General features: G+C 35.0%; 1 protein-coding gene across 2 annotated transcripts in view; it reads right to left on the reverse strand.

Annotated features, from left to right (window-relative positions):
* Positions 1-2,728: 2,728 nt before the first annotated feature.
* Positions 2,729-25,577, reverse strand: part of SLC30A5 (solute carrier family 30 member 5) — a 34,308-nt gene continuing 11,459 nt past the window's right edge. Inside the window, exons 4-17 of one of the 2 annotated variants that reach the window (XR_002823749.1) lie at positions 25,120-25,205; positions 21,304-21,391; positions 19,944-20,031; positions 18,665-18,741; positions 18,248-18,418; positions 17,505-17,793; positions 17,119-17,327; positions 15,868-16,025; positions 14,892-15,021; positions 11,654-11,855; positions 10,533-10,759; positions 5,855-5,983; positions 5,188-5,452; positions 2,729-3,435 (exon numbers count right to left, since the gene is read on the reverse strand). Coding sequence is in view for 1 of the 2 variants with exons in the window: in XM_004374526.2 (XP_004374583.1) it covers positions 5,282-5,452; positions 5,855-5,983; positions 10,533-10,759; positions 11,654-11,855; positions 14,892-15,021; positions 15,868-16,025; positions 17,119-17,327; positions 17,505-17,793; positions 18,248-18,418; positions 18,665-18,741; positions 19,944-20,031; positions 21,304-21,391; positions 25,120-25,205 (2,025 nt within the window). In the remaining variant the exon portion in view is untranslated. Of the gene's footprint in view, positions 3,436-4,072; positions 5,453-5,854; positions 5,984-10,532; positions 10,760-11,653; positions 11,856-14,891; positions 15,022-15,867; positions 16,026-17,118; positions 17,328-17,504; positions 17,794-18,247; positions 18,419-18,664; positions 18,742-19,943; positions 20,032-21,303; positions 21,392-25,119; positions 25,206-25,577 lie in introns of those variants that run through there. The other variant, XM_004374526.2, reaches the window with a different exon arrangement.

Genomic DNA, 25,577 nt, shown 5'->3' on the forward strand with positions numbered 1-25,577 from the left:
AAGGATTCTATGGGCAAAATATTGAACGACATAGGAAGCATCAAAAGAAGATGGAAGGAATACATGGAGTCACTGTACGAAAAAGAATTAGTTGACATTTCAGGAGGTAGTATATGATCAAGAACTGATGGTAATGAGGGAGAAGTTCAAGCTGCACTTAAGGCATTGGAAAAAAATAAGGTTCCAGGAATCGAGGGAGTCTGAATTGAGATGTTTCAACAAACAAATGCAATGCTGAAAGTGCTCATCTGTCTATGCTAAGAAATCTGGAAGATAGCTACTTAGTCAACTGACTGGAAGAGATCCCTATCTGTGCCCATTCCAAAGAAAAGTGATCCAACAGAATGCAGAAATCGTTAAACAATATCACTGATATCACACGCAAGTAAAAGTTTGCTAAAGATAATTCAAAAACAATTGCAGCAATACTTTGTTAGGGAACTAGCAGAAATTCAAGTTGGATTCAGAAGAGGACATGGAAGGAAAGATATCATTGCTGATGTCCGATGGATCTTGGCTGAAAGCAGAGAACACCAGAAAGATGTTTACTTGTGTTTTACTGACTATGCAAATGCATTTGACTGTGTGGCTCATAAATTATGGATAACATTGCAAGAATGGGTATTCCAGAACACTTACAACTGTGCTCATGCAAAATCTGTACACAGATCAAGAGGCAGTCGTTAGAACAGAACAAGGGGATACCTTTAAAATCAGGAAAGCTGTGCATCCGAATTGTATCCTTTCACCATACCTATTCAATCTGTATGTTGAACAAATAATCCGATAACTGGACTATATGAAGAATGTGGCATCAGGATTGGAGGAAGACTCATTTAACAATCTGCAATATGCAGATGATGCAACCTTGCTTACTGCAAATGAAGAGGACTTGAAGCACTTATTGACGAAGACCAAAGACTACAGCCTTCAGTATGGATTACACCTCAACATAAACAGTACAAAAATTCTCACAAGTGGACCAATAAGCAACATCATGATAAACGGAGAAAACATTGATCTTGTCAAGGATTTCATTTTACTTGGATCCATAATCAATGCCCATGGAAGCAGCAGTCAAGAAATCCAAACAATGTATTGCATTAGGCAAACCCGCTGCAAAAGACCTCTTTAAAGTGTTGAAAAGCAAAGATTTCACTTTAAGGACTAAGATGCGTCTGATGCAATCCATGGTATTTTCAATTGCCTCAAATGCATGTGAAAGCTGAACAATGAATAAGGAAGACTGAAGAAGAATCGATGCCTTTTAATTATGGTGTTGGCAAAGAATATTGAATATGTTATGGACTACCAGAACAAAAAACAAATCTGTCTTGGAAGAAGCACAGCCAGAATGCTCCTTAGAATGGAGGATGGCAGACTTCGTCTCACATACTTTGGACACATTATCAGAAGGGTCCAGTCCCTGGAGAAGAACATCATGCTTGGCTGGGGGTTCAGCAAAAAATGGAAAATTCTCAAAAAGATGGACTGACACAGTGGCTGCAACAATGGGCTCAAACAGTTGTGAGGATGGTGCAGGACTGGGCAGTGTTTCATTTGGTTGTACATAGGGTTGCTATGTGTTAGAAGCGACTTAACGGGACCTAACAACTCATGGTAAAAGTGACTTTATATACCTTGAGATAAGGAGATTATAATGGATTATTTGGGTGGTTCAAAGTAATCACAAGTCCTCAAAAGTGGAAAAGAAACGCAGAAGAGTGGTTTACAGAGAGATGTAATAATGGGAAAAAACCAGGAGAGACTTGAAGCATGAGAGGGATGTGATCTGCTGTTGCTAGCTTTGAAAATATAGAAAGGAGGCTACAAGCCAAGAATGCAGGCGGTCTCCCAAAACTGGGAACACTAGCAAAGAAACAGGGACCTCAGTGCTACAACTGTAAGGGACTGAGTTCAGCCAATAGCCTGAATGAGCAAGAAAATGGATTCTCTCTTAGAGCCTCCAGAAAAGAACGCAGTTCTGCTGACACCTCGATTTTAGCCCAGTGAGACCCATACCAGACACCTGACTACATACGATAATAAATTTGTGTTGTTTAGGCCACTGTTTGTTAACTTGTTACAGCAGCAAGAGGAAGCTAATACAAACCACTTTCTGTGCTCTATCACTATAGAATAGTTTTATCGATTCTTGGACCATATAAATGAACTGTTATATCAGTTAGTCTGGCTTCTTTCATTTAACAATGTTTTTGCCATTCACCTATATTGTGTGTAACAGTAATCTTTTTTTTAACTGCAGAGAATTATTTCATTATCAATAAACCACCATTTATCCATTCTGTTGTTGATGGACATTTGGGTTGTTCCTAGTTTTTACTATTATCAATATGCAAAAGAATGAGGATGTTTTTGAGTATTTCAATTATGGAATAATCTCTTAGTGAAAAATAATGCATATATGTATTTGCTTGTATATGCATAAAATATCTGGAAGAATATGCTGTTATGTTGTTGTCAGGTGCCATCAAGTCGGTTCTGACCCATAGCGATCCTATGTACAATAGAACGAAACACTGTCCAGTCGTATGCCATCCTTATGATCGTTGTTATGCTTGAGCCCATTGTTGCAGCCACTGTGCCAATCCACCTTGTTGAGGACCTTCCTCTTTTTTGCTGACCCTCTACCAAGCATGATGTCCTTCTCCAGGGACTGGTCCCTCCTGATAACATGTCCAAAGCATGTGAGAAGAAATCTTGCCATCCTTGCTTCTAATGTGCATTCTGGTTGTACTTCTTCTGGAAGATATTAGAAACTGACAAATTGGTAGTTTCTAGAAAGGGGAGCTGTGTGGTGTCTGGATGACAGAGGTTGGGGCTTTTTACCATTTACTTTTCTGAATTTTACACCATGTGACTGTTAATTAGTAAAAAAAAAACCATGCATCTTATACTGATTTAGGGTAGAATCATAGTCTAAATTTAAGGTGAAACCAGAATCCTTTGGCTAGAGATACCTAATTATATAGCATTATTACTTTTCTACTGCAATTAGTTTAAAGTATGATCAATTATTACACATAAGGGATAATACACTTATATTACAAAAGAAGTAAAGTTTATTCTAAGTGGAAATCACAACCTTCCAAATTGGTAGTAAGGAAACACAATGATTAGGGACAAAGAGACGGGAGAGAGATTAATGTGTGTGGTAAACAACAACCACCATCATCATCATCACCATTCTTGGGGCAAATTAACTGTTTAACAGGCTTCTCTTTTAGGTATTATTTTAAACTTATTTGTGCACTTAACATCTAATTAATCTCTTGGGATGCTGATTTAAATAGAAAAAAGAGATAAATTAATGAAATCTACCTTTGAAATCAGGCTTGAACAAGAATGATTCCTCATCTTTATTTAGCCCTTTTCAACTTTCAGTTCATTTTCATATACATTGCTTCTCAAAACCTTGGGAAGTAGATTTGAACAGATCTTTATCATGATTTTATATATGAGGGGAAAAAAAAAGATACTCAGAGATGCTGATTTGCCTAAAGCCACATGGTCTGTATGAGCTGGAACCAGTACCTTGGTTCTCTCACTTCTGGAATTTCCCTGCTTTCCACCTGCACTTCTTTAATCTCCAACCCCCTGCCCTTTTCTCTCACCCTAATACCTCTCAATCACAGTTTAATATTTTTTTGCTGTTTATATGCATTCTAAGGGAAATAACGATTTTAGTAATGGTGCAATATTTATTGTAACTCACTGTAAACTTAAACAAAATTTAAATGTCTAAAAATTGTATTAAAACATCAATATGCAATTATTTTCCCACCACTCAAAAATTTTAATATGTATTGAAGATTCTGGACCAAAAAATGTGCAAAGAGAGTATCAAAATAACTTATAATAAATTTCTAAAACCTTCACATATTCAAAGTAGAAAGACAAAAATATGATTTACAACACGTGCCATTATGATATAGATAATAGTTCCCACAATAAAATTAATTCCTCCTACTTATCAAAATTCCTAGTATAAAAATGAAAATATTCAGATGCTTATAAATAGAAAGATAGCTATTTAAAAGTTTCTTTGGGACAACATTCTTTGGTGTTCATAAAACTGTATATATTACTATGTATTTATTTACTGTAGCGACTTTTCAGACTACACATTCAGTTAAATTGAAAATAAAATATAAACTAGATATTCATACAGAAAGTAGTTACAGTGTAAGTATTTTAATTTCGTGGTGCTCAAATGTTTATAGGCAAATTTTACTTATCAAACCTTAAAATAACTACCTATTCTTTGCTATTTAGTATATATTCATATATTCCAGAAATTAAAAAAAATATACACATCCATAGGTAGAGAATTCAACTCTGAGTTGACAATTATTTATCATTTTCTCAACTGGCTGCTCCACAATATATGGAGCTAAATGAAAAGATGAAAAGCCTAGCATTGCTTGATTACCAGCTTGATAAGCAGCTTGGGATACCAGACATATAACAAGCAATGGAATACTCAACTTTGGAGAAAGAAGACAAGTGAACGAATAACATGGACACACCTTAGTATAAGTTCTTTATCCTAATGAATTAATTATTCATTTGCAAATATTACCAAGAGTAAAAAATCTATTTTACAGAGTGACTGGTTTTGTAATACATCAAAAACCGTAATGTTATACTTCTCCATTCTCACTGCTTGTCTCGTATCAGTGGCTGAAGTTTCTCCCAAATAATTTAGTAGACATTTAAAGCGGCAATACGGATTCTACTGAATGGACTTGTTATAATTAGAAACCAGTTTTATATACAGAAAATCCATAAATATAGAATTTTTATTCCTATTTTATCCTTAGGCTATGCAAAAAATTGACTAAAAATTCGATTTTTCATTTGGATCTTGGTAATAAACATGTAAATACATATTTACACTGGAGATGCTTTCTGACAGAGAGTAAACACACAGGAGTAATTTTGGTCTTCACTAGATCCATCATTAGTTGTCCATTTTCAACATGATGTGATACATCATGTTCACTCACATTTTAAGATTATTTATACACATAATTCAAATAATAATTATTTTACTTGTACAGTTAATGCTTCATTCTGGATTTAAACTTCTTTTAGGAAAGATTTCTTGATCCAAGAATAGGAAGCTTTAAAAAAATTTTCAAATATGGTAAAATGTTTCTGTACCATTATGTGCAATTTTCTTGGTTCTGGCAATATTATAAATACTGAGTCATTTAATCTTCATTCTTCATACCCCAGAGGTAATTTCTGAGTTATCTCACATGATGTAAGTACCATCTTTGTAGCATTTCATGGACTCCATTTGTTTTGTCATAGCCAAAACATCATGAAATTCAGTACTTAGGCCAGACATATGTTGAAAGTAAGCCTCTTTTTCCACTTGAATTGTTAAATTGTTTACTCCAGCATCTTTGAGTATTCCTGTAACCTGATTATAAAAATCCAGACATTTAGAAGTATTTAGATTAAAAACATGCATGTGTTAATACATCTTACATAATTGATGTCATTTTTTTTTAATAGTTACAGATAGTCAAAGATAAATCCTCAAAGTAATATTATTTAGCTAGTCAAATGTTAGACAGGACCTTTCAGAAGGCTAGTAAATTACTGTTCCGTCATTCAAAGTAGAAAAGGAGAACAACTATTGTTTCCGATTGGGTTCATCCAGAATACAGACAGAGGAACTGTTCTGATCCCTTTCTCCAGTGGTAGCAAATACCCTATCAACTTGATTATTACTATTAATTTAGCTATATTTACAGTAACTTGCAATTTTATGCATGAATTACCTCACTTAAAATTACTTTAAAAACAAAAAGATTATTACCTGCTGCACTATTCTTTGTTCCAGCACATCGGATGTCACCTGTATATGAATTGTTCCTGCCACAACACTGGCAGAATGACGCCAAAAATGAGGGTCTCGGTATGATATTAAGCCTTCAATCTTCTGTATCTGTCAAATAAAAAGAGAGGTGATATATATAGTCCTAAAACTAAATTTGCTTAACGCATAGCAATCCTTTCGGCCTAGGAATCAGTAGTAAGTGGATTAAAAAAAAAAAAGAAAGTAAAAAGAATAGGAGAGGGACATACAGCTAGAAGTAAAGGTGCATATATATAACATTCTGACCTAGGAGTGATACCAGAGTAGTAGTTCTGAGTAGGAAGGTGAATGGGGGTTACAGGTGTCTTTACACCCAAATTTGACTATCATCAGCAGTCACACACCCATTTTCAACTATATAAAATATACTTTGTCTATTGTACACAGACATACCCAGGCTTCTCAAACATTATCTGGACATGTTCAATGAACTACATGATCTCCTTTACACTGATACACATATGTACATATTATTTGTTACACACAGACAGCACATTCAAAAGATACACTCAATGTTCAACAACAGAGGACTGGTTAAATGAATAATGGACTACCCATATAATACAACACTGTCATTAAAAATGTCATTAAAATGTATTATTTATCGATATAAAACAGACAAACATTTACAAAACAGTACAAAAGTTTTTTTTGCCATTTTTATTTAAAAAAAAAAACTACGTAGAAAAACAACTTGTAAAAGTGTTTCTTTCCACGTGGTAAAACTATGTATGTTTTTATTTATTTTCATTTTTTTTGACTTTTCTGTAGTTTGAAATTTTCTGTAGTGCACACATGTTACTTTTGAAATAAAAAAGTACATTTTTTAAAGTAGGATATAAAAAAAAAAAAAAACCCACACCAAACCTGTTGCTGTCAAGTCATTTCTGACTCACAGCAACCCTGTAGGACAGGGTAGAACTGCCTCATAAGGCTTCCAAGGCTGTAAATCTTTACAGATGCAGACTGCCACAACTTTCTCCCACAGAAAGCCTGGTGAATTCAAACTGTCAACCTTTTGGTTGTCAGCTGAGCACTTAATCAATACGCCAGCAGGGCTTTAGTAGGATATCAAACCCATTGCTGTAGTCGATTCTAACTCATAGTGACCTTATATGACAGAGTAGAGTGGCTGGTGAATTCGAACTGCTAACCTTTTGGTTAGCAGCCAAACTCTTAACCACTGTACCACCAGGGCTCCTAGTAGGATATATTATTTACTAATTATGAGGGAGTAGGAAAACTTACTAACTTTACTTATGAAAAAAGTGGGTTAAGGTGCTGTAGCATAAATATTTAAGATGTCCATTTTTTTTTTATCAGGAGATGACAATTCCTTTAATATATGACAAATCACCAGGCAAAAGACATTCTATTCTGTATTCTTTTTTCTATGAATTGCCTATTTATAGTCTTAGTCCATTTTTCTATGAGAGTGCCTTTTTTTCTTTTTAATTTACAAGATTATTGATAGGAAGCCTCTGTCTGTTTATACATCATTTAAATATTTTCTCCTGGTCTGCCTTTTGTACTTCATACTTGCTAATGGAATCTTTTGTCAATCTGTGGATCTGGCTTCTGGTTTTATTTCAAATTAAAAAGCCCTTCCTTACTTCCATGACTATATAAATACTATTCCATTTCAGTAGCTTTACTATTTTTTAGCTGTTTAGACATTTAATTCTCTGGGATATATTTTATATGGTATGGTGTAGAAATATAACTTTTCTTTCCCACCAAATAGAAATGTATCTGACCCAAAACTGGTTCACTAGGTCAACCCTTTCTTCCCACTCATCTGAAATGCCATCTTTACTATACACCTAATTCCCCTAAGTTCCTGAGTCTTTTTCTGGATGACCTGTTCTGTTTCTCCATTGGTTATATGTGTTTATTCCTATGTAAGGATCAAATTGTTAGTTTTGTTAGTTAATTCTGTAACTTTATAAGCACAAAGTATGATCTGTTAATGAATTTATCAATTCTGTAAGTAAGTACATTTTCTTGCTTATTCTCAGATATTAACTGTTCCAAATAAGCTTTAATACTGGATTATCACCCCCGCCCCCACCCCAAAACAAAAACAAAACAAAACAAATAAATCCCCATGAGAGGCAACTAGATTAAGATTAGAGAAAATCAACATTTTCACAATACAGAGTCTTCTCCAAGAAAACGTCTCTCTCCCTTTATTCAGTCCCTGCTTTATGTCTTTTAAGTAAAACTATTTTTTCATTCCTATCTTGCATATTTCTTGTTAGGTCAAATGTTTTTTTAAAACGGAAAACATAAATGGGCAAAGGCTATGAACAAACACTTCATCAAAGAAGACACTCAGGCTTCGGACAGACACATGAGGAAATGCTTGCGATCATTAGCCATTAGAGAAATGCAAATCAAACCTACAATGAGATACCATCTCACCCTGACATTACTGGCATGAATCAAAAAAACAAAAAATAACAAATGCTGGAGAAGTTGTGGGGAGATTGGAACTCTTATGCACTGCTGGTAGCAGTGTAAAATGGTACAACCATTTTGGAAAATGATATGGCACCTCCTTACAAAGCTAGAAATAGAAATATCACACAATCCAGCAATCTGTGTACTAGGAATACATCCTAGAGAAATAAGAGCTGTCACACGAGTAGACATATGCACACCCGTGTTCACTGCAGCATTATTCACAATAGCAAAAAGATGGAAACAACCTAAGTGCCCAGCACCAGATGAATGGATAAACAAATTATGGTACATACACACAACGGAATACTACCCAATGATAAACAAAAATGAATTTGTGTAACATCTCACAACATGGATGAATACGGACAGCATTATGCTAAGTGAAGTTAAGCTGTTATAGATTGAACTGTGTCCAAGATGTGTGTCAACTTGGCTAGGTGATGATTCCCAGTATTGTGTGACTGCCTACCATTTTATTATCTAATGTGATTTTCCTATGTGTTGTAAATCCTACCTCTATGATGTTAATGAGGTGCAATTAGCGGCAGTTAGTGAGGCAGGACTCAATCTACAAGATTAGGTTGTGCCTTAAATCAATCTCTTTTGAGATATAAAAGAGAGAAGCAAGCAGAAAGACAGGGGGACCTCATACCACCAAGAAACAAGAGCTAGGAGAATAGTGCATCCTTTGGACCCAGGGTCCCTGAGCTGAGAAGCTTCTAGACCAGGGGAAGATTGATGGCAAGGACCTTTCCTCAGAACCGACAGAGAGACAAAGCCTTTCCCTGGAGCTGGCACCCTGAATTTGGACTTCTAGCCTCCGAGACTGTGAGAGAATTAATTTCTCTTTGTTAAAGCCATTCACTTGTGGTATTTCTGTTATAGCAGCACTAAATAACTAAGATATTAAAAAAAACAAACAGAAAAAAACCAAACCCAGTATGCCGACTCATAGCGACCCTATAGGATAGAGTAGAACTGCCCCATAAGGTTTCCAAGGAGCGGCTAGTGGATTTGAAATGCCAACCTTTCAGTTAGCAGCCTAGTTTTTAACCACTGTGCCAACTAAGACATAACTCAATTACAAAAGGACAAATATTTTATGAGACCACTATCATAAAAACCCAAGAAAAGGTTTACACACACAATAAAACAATCTTTGATGGTTAGGAGGGAGAGGAGCGGTGGGGACGGTAAGTCACTAACTAGATAATAGACAAATGTCAACTTTGGTGAAGGGAAAGACAACACACCATACAGGGCAAGTCAGCACAACCTGACCAAGGCAAATTCATAGAAACTTCCTAGACACATCCAAATACCTTAAGCGACTGAGTTACTAGGGCTGAGGGCTGGGGACCATTGTCTCGGGGGACATCTAGGTCAAGTGGCATAACATAGCTCATAAAGAAAATGCTGATATTCCACCTAGGTGAGTCGTGTCTGGGGTCTTAAAAGCTTACAAGTGGCCATCTAAGATGGCCCCAATCTGCAGCAAAGAAGAATGAAAAAAACCAAAGACACAAGGAAAATATGAGTCCAAGGACTAATGGACCACTTGAACCACAGCCTCCACCAGCCTGAGCTCAGAACAACTAGATGGTGCCCGGCTACCACCACTGACCACTCTGTCAGGGATCACAATAGAAGGTCCCAGACAGAGCAGGAGAAAAATACAGAACAAAATTCAAAGTCACATAAAAAACACCAGACTTACTGGTCTGACAGAGACTGGAGAAACCCCTGAGACTATGACCGCTGGAAACAAGATAACTCAGAACTGAAGCCACTCCTGAAGTCCATCCTTCAGCCAAAGATTAGACAGGCCTATAAAACAAACTGTAACACACGTGAGGAATGTGCTTTTTAGTTCAATCAAGTGTATGAGACCGAATGGACAACACCTGCCCAAAAGCAAAGATGAGAAGGCAGGAAGGGGCAGAAAACTGGATGTATGGACGTGGGGAACCCCGGGTGCAAAGGGAAAAGGGGAGAGTGGTGACACAATGGGGAGATTGCAATCAATGTCACAAAACAATCTGTGTATAAATTTTTGAATGAGAAACTAATTTTCACTGTAAACTTTCACCTAATGCACAATAAAATTAAAAAATAAACAAGGAAAACATAGTGAACAAATTACATACAGTACCTTTTCTAAAGCAATATGTAGCTCTTTTTCACATTCTGGTGGCAGTCTCAGAAGTAGGACCTGACAGGCATCTTTAATCAGTGGGACAACACTGAGAAATATTAATACAGCAATAAAAAGAGAACAGAGGGGATCAGCAATGAACCACCCAAACTGCTCTATAAGAATTGTGGATACGATCACACCAATACTGCCAAGTGTGTCTGCCAAAACATGTAGAAATACACCTATGAATAAAATATATAAAAACATAAAAAATTAGGTCATATCTAATTTAGTTCTTTCATCCATTTTACAAATACTACTGAGTATCTACTATATGTTGCTATGATGCTGAACAGGTATTAGTGGGTTTTCCAGACTAAGACAGACTAGGAAGAAAGGCCTGGCAAACTATTTCTGAAAATCAGCCAATAAAAACCCCGTGGATCACAAAGGTCTGATCCCGATGGGCATGGGAGCAGTGCAGGACTGGGCAGCGTTTTGTTCCATTGTGCATGGGGTCTCCGTAAGTCAGGAACTGACTTAATGGCAGCTAACAACAACAACAACTATGTACTAGGCACTATGCTAGGGGCTGGTACTTTAACATGACTAAAACATGGCCACTTCCCCCGAGGAGTTCACAGTATAAAGGTAAAACGGTAAGTTACATGGGTAACTATGATATAGTGTGGTGAATTTTATGATAATACAGTTTATCTGGGAAGGTTTCCTAGAAATTACGCTTGAGCCAAGTCTTGACGTCACCCAAATCATTTATATTAAATAAGAATAAACAATCCAACATAATAAGTGATTAACATTTCCCCCATATTTTTTTACAGTACAATAAAAATGTCCCAGTTCTTTTGTAATGAAAGTTCATTATGGTACAGTCATTGTTTTCCTTGCGAATGTTTATTCAACTGCTAGAAAAGGACTCTATAATCACAATAATTTACTTAAAAATTGAGGTTTATGAACAAAGTATTTTCTATAGCAGATGACTTCGACCTCTTTTAGCCACAGATTGCTTTTTAAAAATAAAACTGTATCAGCTCAATATTTAATACAGATAAAAACAGAGAGGCTCCTCAGAACACAGTTGAAAGGCAGCATAGTACTCGGCAAGGACTCACCCCTCATGTTTGCATTCATGCCCCCTCCTGCAGATCCGTGACTGTGGCCGTGCCCATGGTCACTGTGTCCATGCATATGGTGTGAATGGCTGTGATCAGATGAGTGACAGCTTCCTTGAGAAGCTCCATGGCTATGGTTATGGGCATGGCTAAAGGCACAGATACCAGTAAGGTTTACTATCAGCCCTCCAACTGATACTGGCTAGTAAAGGGAGAAAAGAAGATCTTTAAATTTGTAATTTCTTATAAACTTGCTATTTAGAAGTTACTAATTACTATGTTCTTCTGTTTACAGTTTCAAAAGTACTGACAGAAATACCTCATTAAGTTCAATATGTAAATACAAAATTTAAAAAATATGAATTTTAGAAGAAACATTTTAACTATCAAATACCAAAAAAATTTTGACAAGCCAAAGTATACGGACTTGCTTTAATTACATGATTAAGACTAATACGTACTTGGTTCACAGCTTATGTACAAATAAATGATACTGAAGTTTTGTTTAAAGAGTTTGAAAATATTGCTTACTTAGGCAAGTGTACACTTTACCTGAAATCTTATTTATATTACAAGGTAAATTTCAACAGTTTGTAATGGGAATGATTGTAATTATTTAATAACACTCCAAGAGATAGTTACTTACTCTCGACTCTTTTCTCTTACAAATAGTAGCTTAGGGCGTTATTTAACTTACAAATATCTACAACTTCTCCTTTGGAGAAATCCATTTGTTTTATAAACAGAAAATATAAAAATGAAGGTGATACATAACTTTAATTACTTTCCAAAGGTAGTAAGAAATTTACTTTAATAAGCATTTACGGAGTTTATTGACTTTTTCCTGTGACTCAGACCATTTGTCTATCAGATTTAAACTTTGAGTTAGCTGTATGAGCTTGTAGATGGTTAATGAGTTTTAAAGTAAAACCAAATACTGCTTAAAAAAAAACCTGTTGCCACTGAGTCGATTCCAACTCACAGTGACCCTATAGGACAGAGCAGAACTGGCCCACAGGGTTTCCAAGAAACACTTAGTGGATTTAAACTGACGACCTTTTGGTTAGCAGCCATAGCTCTTAATCATTATGCCACCACGGTTTCCAGGAACCCCACAATCCCATTAATACTCCTCTCCCTGAGAAATACTTCATCTTTGTATATTACAGTATAGAAAATAGAAGTCTTCCATAATTCTATCACCATGAGTTAGTAACTCCTAAAAGAATGGTGTATTTTCTATGCACATACTAACATACATACATATACATGTTTTTAAACTAATCATAGGATCATATTATATATACTGTTCTATAATTTTTTTCACTTAGTACATATATATTTTTTCATGCCAGTATATATAAATATACCTCATTATTTTAAATAGCTTCACAGTATTAGGCTATGTATAGCCTTAAATTAAACTAGTGCCTTTCATTGATGGGAACTGAGCTGCTTCCATCTTTTTTTTCTTTTTCTCACCCTTACAAACAATGGTACAATGAATCATGCACCTCTACAGGCTTGAGTGAATGCCTCTGTATGATAAATATTAAATAAAAGTCAAAGGATATAAGCATTTAAAAGTCCAATAGATATTTCCAAACTGTACTCCAAAAACATTTTATTAACATATGCTTCTACCAACAAGATGTGTTTTTATTCGTAACTGCTTTTAGTCATTCTACAATTAATTGCTGATTTTCTACAAGCCAGGTGCTAGAATTTGAGAGTTAATGATACACAGTTCAGGTGCTGAAGACACATCTTTTTTTTACACTTACATCTTAATTGTGGAAAAATGACAAATGAAACAACAATTACAACTATAATGTTGCCAGAAGAAGAATGCACAAGATACAATGGGAATATGGAGAAAGAAAATCAAATTAACTTTGAGCAGAAAAGAGGAATTCAGGGAAAGCATCCAAACAGAGGAGACACATAAGTCTCAGAGGCTGAAGGGCAGAAGTGAGGGAAGAGCATTTTAACTATAAGCAGCACGTGTAAAGATAATGGAGGTTTAGGGAGAACATCACAAGGTCAAGGGAATGAAGGGCAAGTTGTTCAGAACGGGTGGAGGCCATTGGAAAAGTCTGACTTTGTTCTGTAACTAATGAAAAAGCAACAGGATTCCAAGCAGACAGTAACATGATCAGATTTGTGTATTTTAGGAAGACTACTTTATGATCATTGGATAGACTGGACACTGGAGGAAGAAGGATAATGCAGTTAGGGAGACTACTATAATGGTCTAGACAAGAGAAAACTTACGGAGCGGTTCTACTCTGCACATATGGGGTCACCATGAGTTAAGAACTGACTCAGTGGCAACTAACAACAACAACAACAACTGTGGAACCAGTCTACAAAGGGCCTTGAAAGTCAAATGTGTACTTAGTGCAGGAAGCATTAAGAAAGAAGCCTGCCAAGCTTCTCAGACAAACACTAACATGATAAAAATGAGTGTTTTAGAATGACTATCTATGCAACAATATATTGGTTACCTTAAATGGAAAAGAAGACTGAATTTAGGGAAAGTATGGTACAGGAGAAAAACCAGTAAAAATCTAGGTTTTAGTCTTGAGTCTATTACAGACTAGCTGTAAAATGTGAGCATTTCACTTCACCTTTGGACTTCAATTCTCTCATCTATAAAACAACAGGAATGGGATAGCCTTTAAAGTTCCTTCCATCTCTAAAATTCTCTAAGCCCATGGGTACTGCTTAAATTGTGGAGAGAGCTATTTGAAGGGGGCTCTTGGAACAAGCAAAGGAGTAGTGTCACTTTGCCCTCAGTACTGGACTGACAATGCTAAAGTTCTAAATGAAGGCTTCATAGTTTGGCCTGTGGTTCCACACCTCACTGAGAGGCAAGGTAAGAGAAGGGACAAGTCTTTTAAACTTAGCTTACTGTTAAGGCTTTAAAATTCTATTTTTTTCCCCAATTTTTTTTAATCCTTAACATTTTGCACATTTCCTCTGATATTTAAAAACACATCTTAAAACAAAAAACATTTAAAAGTCAGAAAAAACACCTTATGTTCTACAATGTCATGTAATTTTTTACCACTGAAATATTAGAGAAAAGGCATAAGAGTTAGCAATGTAAATGTAAATAGAAATTTACATTGATTTAAAGAATAAATAAAATTTCCCTATATCAATAACTACATGGAAAAAAAGTAACTATTATGAATACAAGTACAAATTCAAACAGGAAAATAAAAAGACTTACTGTTAACATGTGTGTGTCTAATTCTGGAGGATCAATCAATCTAGCCACTGACTCCATGAAAACAAAAAAAGCTATTACCATTAGAAAAAGTCCATTAATAAATCCAGAGAGAATCTCTATTCGGCCATACCTAAAAGAGTGGGATATATTTTTAGAAAAGAAAAATGACAAGTAAGTTTTAAAGTATAAATATTATTACTTTACACTTTAACAAGCCTAGATTTTCAAACTATATAAGTAGTAAGATTGGAAAATTACCAAGATTTTAAATACCTTACTAATGCTGGTGAGTCCTTCCAAACATGTATCTGTTTGCTGAAATTTTACATGTTCACTGAGATCCTTCCTCAATGTCCCCTCTCACACAAATAACTAGCAAGACGTTATTTCTCCTTACTTTTTCTCCTTACTTTAAACCCTTGCTGTGCTCTTTATCTTTCCTGACACATGGGACACTGCTTTATACCTAAATTATTTGTTATTTTCAGCTCATCCATTTTTCAAAATATAAACAATTGAGAATAAGAGCTAAATTTTATCGATCTATTCAGACAGGTCTTATCAAAATAGCTTGCACAAAACAGGGCCTCTAACGTTTGCTGAAGTAAATTATTGGCTTAATGAAAGGATATGTTCATGCATAGTCACTTCAAATTTTGAATACTCTTTTTGATGGCAAAGATGTGAATGATCATGCACATTTCATTGCCTTAAAAAAACATGCTGGGTAAGGATCTCAAGATTTTAACTGACTTTGTTCCATCTATATGAGGGATTTGTTAGGTATATAGTCTTGAGCTTACTGCCATTCAGTATTTATCTAATGCTTGGTTCATTTCCTCTTATCTACTTCAAATTGAAGAAATATGAAGCTCTGAAAAATTATCTGTATTAAAAGTAATAACATTTATTCCCTAAGATGAAATCTGCACTTAGGTTTTTTCACTGTGCTACGGTAGTCAGGGTACTTACTTACCCATAGGAGAAAATCCGAGTTGCTTTCCATCTACTCATCAGGGCAGCAAAAAGTCCCATGACCAAAGCAGAGCAGTCAAAGAGCATGTGAAATCCATCAGAGATTAGACCCAGACTATTGGTCAGCACACCATAGAATAATTCCACAAAGGTAAAAAGCTAAAAGAAAAACAAACAAACAAAAAAAAAAAGGGAGGAGTATGTTGGGAAACATTGTTCAATACAGATGTCAGAATTTAACCATGAGGATTTCAATCCTGAAATGCCCAATCTTATTTGAAGAAATCATGCAAGTCTGCCTCTTTGGTTACTTAACTGCAATTTATACTGGAAACCGCCTATAAATTTTAAGAAAGACTAAGCTAAATCGGGTATGTCCATCTTATAATTATAAGCTAATTATAAAGACAGAGTTTTATTCACATGTCTGTAATAATAAGTTAGGCTACAAAATGCTAGCAATCAGTGGGTCTGTACTGAGATCCTATAAGGAGTAGATAAAAATCTTTAAAAACTACTATATTTACTGATTTGAAATTACTTCTAAAATACCTCAAAAATTGTTTGCTTAAGTAGTCTGAAAATGGCCCTATTTTCTTGCTACTATGTACAGAAAATATTAATTTTATTTCATCTCTACTTAACAGAAATTTGGGAATTGCTAAGATTATCAGAACTGTCAAAATTAAAATAGTGAGCTGTTAACATACAGCACTAATATTTAAAAATCTTACCAGAGACACCCTTTTAGCTTAGTGGTGAAGTTATCTCCGAGGTTCACTGTTCAGCCTGGGAGTGGACAGCCCCATAAAACCAAATGAGACTAACGAGGTACGGTAGTCCAGTGACAAGGGCCAGAAGGCAGAAGGGGACAAGGAAGCTGGTGATAGGGAACCCAAGGTTGAGTAAGCATATTGTTGATGTGTTGTGAGACTGTTAACCATTGTCACAGGGCAACATTTGTAGTAACTGTTAAATGAGAAACTATTTTGTTCTGTAAGCCTTCATGGAAGAGCGTAGTCAATGTCACTGAACTGTGCATGTAGAAATTTTTGAAATGGTGTATCTTTGGCTATGTGTATTTTCACCAAAAAAAAAGGTTGAGAAGTTAGAGGGTTGACATGTTGTGGGGTTGTTAACCAATGTCATAAAACAATATGTGTACTACTGTTTCACGAGAAACTATTTGTTCTGTAAGCCTTCACCTGAAGTACAATTAAAAAAAAAAAAAAAATACAAAAAAGAATCTTACCAGATTCAAGCACAAGAAGTAAAAGATCTGCCTAGAATCACTCTCCTCCAGAATTTGTTTTAGTGATTCTTTAATAAATCTAGGGATGGACTGAGAGCTATGCTGAAAAGCATCACCCATGAAGTTATAAAGAGGTGTCCCTTCAGGAGAATATCCAATAAGGGTACCTTTCTGTCCTCTCTTAGAGGGAGATGATAAGATGTTGGCAGCTATGAAAGAAAAAAAAAAGGGAATATGACAAAAGTTTTAAAAATTTAAATTACCAAAAACCAACAAGCTGTCAACACTAAATGCAACCACTTGAACAATTTCCCAAACTAAGTAAATTATTTGAACATCAAAATCCATTAAAAAAAAATTGTTAAAAATAAAGGGAAAATGCTTACACAAAATGAAGAATATAGCGCTCACTACCACTCCTCCCGACAGGACATGTTCGGTGCTCTCCTGGTGTGCCGCTTTGTTCATAGCTCGAAGCTGATCTGTTATTGGATGTGTCCAAAAATTTCCAAAAAGAAGAGCACTAACAAAAATGGGAAAGGATCCATAGCGGGCACATTTGGAAACTTCCATTTTGACTGAACAAATGGAATCCACATAGAAGTCCAGGATCATAACAAAGAAGATAACCGTTGTAAAAGGCATAATGAGAGAAAACCAAGATTCAACTTTACTCTGAAAATTAAAAAAAAAAGAAAGAGAAATTGTTAATACTATATGGGTAAAAAGTTCACATTTTATAAGACGTTTTAGTTAATGCTTTTACATATAAACCAATATTCTCATGTTTCAACATGATTCCTGAAATGTCAAAAACATTACAAGACATTGACATTTTTCCAGTACTCCCCAAAGTATTAAAAAACAAAAGCATAATTATTTAATAAGTACATAAATACTAGCGACCTGTAATTCTTGTACAAAGAAATATGAGGGATATGTAAATCCAGTAGTATTTGATTTGTATTTTCTATGAACAATAAAATTAACTCCAAATATTTTTCAAAAACTATAAAGAAAAAGCAAAGATAACTTAACATCAAATTAAAATAAAATACAATGTAATGAACTAACATTTTTAAGTACTAGCAATCCATTTTACTCGTTACCAAAAAATTCTTACTCTTACCTCAGTCGTCACAGAAAGAACGATAACCCATGGACACAAAAGAAGGACAGAAACAAGATGTGATAAAGCTTGAAGACGTTTGGCTCCACCGACATCTATAGAGAGCTTTCTGGAAGCTGTATGAAAACCAACTTTACAACACAAAGCCAGTACTAACAACAACACTCCACCCTATAAGTAAAATGAGTTAAGTCTCATTAGAAACATAGTCCAATACTGAATACTTAAATATATTACATTTGAAGGAATGGAATTGTTATGTTTCTTTCCATAGCTCAAATTATTTAACATAACTACTTAAATGGAAAGGAAGATTATAAATTACTTACAATTTATTTTAAATGAACTTATAAACTTATAATTTCTGTAGATTTTCAGGATCTTTTGATCATGTTAGCAACAAAGAAAAGAACGTACCTTGTGATCTGCCACACCTAAGAAGGCAATGGCTGTGTAAAGCATGTGAGTGAGAGCACTGTCATGATGTCCTTCAGCTATGTGAGGTGAAGTAAAGGAAAAAATTCCAAATATTAACCCTTTGAATTATGAAGTCCTCCTGAAATTTTAGCTAAACTATTTTGGGTTGAATATAGACAATTCTAAGGGTAGAAAACCTGACAATTCTCAATAACACGTTTCTTTTAAAAATAAAAGAAAAAACTCATCGATTTAAAAATTAATTTTTGGACATGAGTTATAAAGTGGAATGGGCTGTAATTCTCTAAAACAATTACATTAGTGCTTAAGATACAGCTGCTAAATTTCAGTACTTAACCTGCAAAAACCACGTGCACACTACTGTAAACAGGACAAACGGACAAGAGCAAGGAACCTCAGACCACTCCCGCCCGGGGGAATTAAGGTTGCCTTTTAGAACGACATGTAAAACCCGTCCTAAATCTGTCTTCTAGGTCATTGACCACATAAGCCTCAGCAAAGCAAGCACCAAGAAAAGAGGGTGGGGTGGGGAAGGAGGGTATATCCCATGCAATCTGGAGCTTTTTCAAAGTCATGACCCCTCTTTCATTGTAACAAAGTAAATTAAACTAGTAAGTTTTAGGTCACTGAGTATTAGTAACCAGAAGAATTAAAACTTATGCTCTGAGTTCTGCTGAATGAACTGGGCAAAGGTGTGTGGGTGGAAAAGAACAAGGCACATCTGTAGAAAAAATGATTTTTTTTTTTTAAACTGGAAAATTGGGTTTATTCAAGAGAACAGTGGGGCTTAGCTGGAAATAATAATTTAGAACAAGAGATTGAATACCAGGTTAAGAACTTTGAAATTTCTCTTCTAGACAAGAAGATGCTAAAGGTTTTTCATTTCAAGAAAGTTTACATTTAATAACTGTCACTGACTTTTAAAATGAGCATTTTAACTCTAATATACAAGGGTGCAAATTGATTGAGTGGGAAATCATGTATTGTTTCCTAGCACCAGGATATTCTAAAATATTCTTTTGATGTCCCTAAATCTGAGTATTTAGGGTGCTGTTGAAGATACTGAGATGCTATAAAATATTTAATTTACAATGAATTTATTCACTATTTGAATACTGATTCTGAATACCTACAATTATCTATGTAAGTTTCCTTCATGATTAACCAGCTTAACTTACTTGCCCCTTCTTTTCCCATTCTGCCAGTCTTCTATTTTTCTGCAAGACTGTAAATAACTCCAATCTATTGCAAAGGATACGGTGTTCAGCCATTTTTGCCATGAGATCATCATTGTCGAAAAGCAATAAACAGATAACAGCAATAATGAAGAAAGCAGCCCCTCTTGTCTGAAAATAAAGAAAATAATACTAAGGATGGCTTTTTCAAGTGTTGATTATTATCACTATGACTACACAAACGCTGAAGAAATTTTTTTTTTCAAATAAACATTTAAAGAAAAAATAACATCTGAGATTAGGGCCCTTATATATTATTGTATAAATTTACAGTATAAACAGTAACATATAAAAGCAAAGAGCTTCAATAAATTCTGCAGGAATATGAAGGACATTTAAGACACATAATATTGTGACTTCAATCATCTCCTTGCTAATATGGCTAGGCATGTTATTATGCACAAACTGTTACTGTTTATAGAATTAACCTTTCTACATGCTACTTTACTTCTAGTTGAAAAGCTCAAGTAGCTAAAGAATAATTAGTGGGAACTTTTTTATTCTGCAACATGAGAGGGATAGAGACTTAATTTACAATAATATGAATAATCAAAGTATTCATAATGTAATACTCTTGACAGTTCAAAGCTACAAATACCCTCCTTTAGGGAAAAAGAATAAAGAGGGCACGTTACTAAAATTAGCAAAGTGATTTCTAAACTAGTAAAGATATAAAGCATTTAAAAACTGATAAACTTTTTAAGCTTATGTTTTCATTCCAGTGAAAGAATTTTGACAAAAGATTTTGTCTTTTTTGACAAGGAATCTTGGTGGCACAGTGGTTAGGAGTTCAGCTGCTAACCAAAAGGTTGGCAGTTTGAATCCACCAGCAGCTCCTTGGAATTCCTATGGGGGCAGTTCTACTCTGCCTATAGGATCGCTATGAGTTGGAATCGACTCGACGGCAACTGGTTTCGTTTTGTTTTTTGACAAATTATAGAAAGGACAAACTAGTAGTTTGTGCAGATGATTCAGAATGTTAGATGTAAAAGTAATCTAAATAACATTACTATACATTCTGTATTTATAAAATATACAGGTATGATATATACGAGTGTTTGTAAAACTGGTGAAACCTGAACAAGGCTTATGGATTGTGCTAGTGTCAATGTCCTGGTTTTGATATTGTACTTGAGTTGGTTAAAATGTTACCACTGGGGGAAACTGAGCCCATGAAACCTCTCTACTCTATTTTTGAACTTCTCTGTACTATTTTTGCAACTTTCTAGTAATCTATAATCATTTAAAAAGAAAATAAAATTAAAATTAGCATTAAAAATCCCTGTGTTCTTTTAAGTGCTAAAAGAAAATGTTTTATTGCTTTGAGTAACATTTTATATGTATACTTTCAATTTTAAAGTAACTGATAATGGAAAATTATACCTTTGCTGGTCCTCCTCCAGAACTAGTGAACAAAACACTGAGCAGTGAAATAACAACAATATCACTGTGTTCGAATAACAGCAAAGTCCTACAAAAATAAAACATGCATCATTCACGAAATATATCTGATCTTTATCAGGAAATGAGCATTCAACTAGAGTAAGAGAAAATAAATATTCCTCCTTGATTTCATGAAACATTACGAGAAAAATAAATCGATACAATTGCTTTGGAAGATATTTTTGCATCACCTACCTTAGAAAGGTTGAAGCTATAAATATCCAATACCACTCCTAGAATTATATCATACAGAATCCTTGTATACATGTACAAGGAAACGCTTATAAGATTGTTTACAGCAGCACTGTTTGTAGTAGCCCCAAAATGGAAACACAACCTAAATGTCCACTGATTAAAAAAAAAAAAAAAACCTGTTGCTGTTGAGTCAATTCCAACTCACAGCGACCTTATAGGACAGAGTAGAACCGCCCCATAGAGTTTCCAAGGAGCACCTGGTGGATTCAAACTGCCGACCCTTTGGTTAGCAGCCGCAGCTCTCAACCACTACGCCACCAGGGTTTCCGTCCACTGACAGGACAATGGAGAACAGACTGGAGTATATTCATTCACTGGAATACTATACAGCAGCTAAAAAATGAGTGAACCTCTTATGAACATATGAAAAAACCACTGAATTGAACACTTTAAAAGGTTAACTTTTATGGCATGTAAATTATATTAAAAAATTGTTATAAAAATGAATGAACTATAGATACATGCATCAAAATGGACAAATCTCAAACACTGAACGGAAAAAGCATGTTACAGAAAAATACAAGCAATGTAATTCCATTTATATAAAGTAAAACACTTGCAAAATTAAACATAAAAAAAAATGTGGTAAAACTACAAGGAAAACCAAGAGAATTAAAAATAAAACTTAAGATGCTGGTTACATCCAAAGGTGGGAAGAGAGGAAGAGTCAATTAGGAGGGACACACAGGGCTTCAAATGTATTGGTACCATTTCATTTTGAGAGTTGGGTGCTGGATACACAGATGTTTATATTATTACTCTTTAAACATACCTATATTTCTATTTAATGTGCCCTGGTGGCACAATGGTTAAATGCTGGTGTGCTAACCTAAAGGTTGGCAGTTCGAATCCGCTCAGCCACTCGATGGGAGAAAAGACCTGGCAATCTCCTCCTGTAAAGATTACAGCCTATGAAAAATCCATGGGGCAGCTGTACTCTGTCCTATATAGGGTCATTATGAGTTGGAATTGACTCGACAGCACACAAAAATAACAATATCTATGTTTACTCTTTTACATGTATGAAATATTTCTTTAAAAGAATTAAAAGCAATTCCACTCCTAGGTATATACTCAAAAGACTTAAAAACAGGGACTCAAACAGATACTTGTATACCAATGTTCACAACAGCATTATTCACAATAGCCAAAAGCTTGAAATAAGCCAAGTGTCTGTCCATCAACAGACAAACGGATAAACTCAATGCTCTTGGCTGCTAACCACAGATTGGCGGTTTGAACCCAACAAGCGGTTCCACAGGAGAAAGACCTGGTAATCTGTTTCCATAAAGATGACAGCAAAGAAAACCCTATGGGGCAGTTCTACTCTCTCACATGGGGTAGCTACGAGTCGGAATCAACTCGAAAGCACCCAACAACAATAGAGGCTAGGAAAAGGGGGAAAATGGGGAGTTAATGATTAATGGGTACAGTTTGGGGTGATTAAAAAAATTGGAAATAGACAGTAGTGATGCTTGTACAACATTATGAATGTAATCAATGCCACTGAACTGTACACTGAAAAATGGTTAAAATGGTCAATTTTATGTTATATATATCTTACTATAAAAAAGGGTAAAAACAAAATTATCACCAGCCAAAAGGGGGCTTACAGATCTAATTAGTAAATAGATTTTCAACTGCTCATTAAATAATTTCTTTTTTCTTCTTTCGTAAAAAAAATCTGTAATGATAGAATGCCAAATGGTATAGGCCCCTGTGGAAAACGGTTTGGTGGTTCCTCAAAAAGTTAAACCTAGAACTACCATATGACCCAGCAATCCACTTCTAGGTATATACCCACGAGACCTGAAAGCAGCAATGTTCACAGCGGCACTATTCACAATAGTCAAAAGGCAGAAACAACCTAGGTGTCCATCAACAGGTGAATGGACAGACAAATGTGGTGCATACATACAAAGGAATACCACTCAGCTATAAAGAGAAATGAAGTCCTAATGTATCCTACAACATGGATGAACCTCAAAAACCTTATGCTCAGTGAAATAAATCATTTGCAAAAGCACAAATATTGTTAAGATCTCACTTACAGGAAACAACACTAACAGGCAAATGTATAGAGATCAAAGTTTATTAGTGGTTACCAGGGGTGTAAATGAGGGGGAAAAGGGGAGTGTTTGTTCAGTGAATGTTTGTTTATGTGATGGGAAATTTGGCAACAATTAGGGGGGTGGTTACACATGATTAATGTAATTTATATCCCTAAATTGTATACTTGAAAAATGTTGAATTGGCAAATGTTGGGTTGTATATATTTTTACAACAATTAAAAATATCTGTAATGAGTACACATTAGCAATAACTTTAGTTCTATTAAAATTTAGAAGATGATACTTTCAGAAAAGCAATGTGTCAACAGTGTAAGACTAATATAAAATAACACAGACTATGAAGCACCAAAAGAATCCTTCTCCTCAAGAAATCACGGGATGGCTTTAGTAAATGAATGAGAGGGGCAGTGCTGGTAGAGCTGCTGGTACTGGGGAGGGGTTATAAGGGCAGGAAGTAAGGTAGACGACAGCAACATACTTTATTCTCAACATACTTTTTTCTTATACTAAGAATTTCCCCCTTTCCTCCCTACTCTAACATGTAGGGGCAAGTGATTTAGAAACATATGGACCAAAATATAATTTCATGAACAAGAAATTTAAAATATCAGGGATGACAAGCAATATTACTGCATTCAATCACACTCAGGCATAAACTGAAAAGGCTCTCCCCAAGCTCACCCCTCCAGGATGCTGCTGTGTCAGGGTGGGGGTATAGCATTTGGAATAATGCATATTCTGCTCTGCATCTGACAAACAAGCCAAAGAGACCCAAACCCAGAAGCTATTCTATTGGCTGGGAGAAGGGGAAGAATTTTTCCCAAACCGTTTCCCACCTATCACTCTCCATTCTGCCCACCCCCCATTCCAAGTGAGATCCTTTCAAACATCCTTCCTTCGTCTGTCATCCTCATACTTCCCCTTCAGCAACAGCAATATACTTTATTCTCAACATATTTTTTTCTTATACTATTACTCAATAAGTCATACACTGTAGGAACAGTGAAATATCTTTGAAGCACCTTCTGGGGTACCAGGGTACTTGCAGAGTTGTGCAAAAAGATGAGCACTTTTAAAGATTTTGCCCTTCTTATTGGTTGTTTATCACTTTAGACCTTTTACCTTCTAAACTAGCTACTAAACAGATCACCAAACAATGATAAAAAAACCACTTATGCTAAATATTTTCTGGAACTCTCTGGACTCTACTAGTGAAATATCTGTGACAGATCATGAACAATAAATTAATGGTATTAGCCAAAAAAGTAATCCATAAACTAAATAGGTTCTTTCTCTCTCTCTATATATATGTTTGTTGAATTGCATCCAATGTTACAGGAGTGATAGAAGCATTTGCATAAAAATAGAGTGAAATAAATTTAATATTCAAAATAAAAAATATAACATTTAAAATATGCATTTTATTTACCTTAGTGGTCCACAAAGAGTAAGGCCAAAAAACCACAAAAGTGAAATAATACACCCAGCAACTGCATGTTTAAATATCTTGATCCACTATAAATGGAAACAAAAAATTAAAAATTTCAGAGATATATATATTGAAATAGCTCAAAACCTTAAACGAAACACACAAGATAATAATGGTAACAAGCATTTTAAAGGCTAAATAATTACCTATTTTGAAATTAAATAGAAAATATGAAGATCCCTTGACTAACTCTGGATTTGCAACACAGTATTGTTATTTTCCATACATACATTCTTCTCTTTTAAATTCTGAAATCTTTTTTTTTAAGTTTTTTATTGATGTAATTAAATGAAGTTTACATTTCAAGTTAGTCTCCCCTACGGAATTTTTTTTTTAACATACATTGTTATGAGACCCCAACCGCTCACCCCATTCTGCGACAGCACACTCCTCCCCTC

The sequence above is a fragment of the Trichechus manatus genome, unplaced genomic scaffold (genome assembly GCF_000243295.1).
Source record: "Trichechus manatus latirostris isolate Lorelei unplaced genomic scaffold, TriManLat1.0 scaffold00029, whole genome shotgun sequence".
NCBI classification, from domain to species: domain Eukaryota; kingdom Metazoa; phylum Chordata; class Mammalia; order Sirenia; family Trichechidae; genus Trichechus; species Trichechus manatus.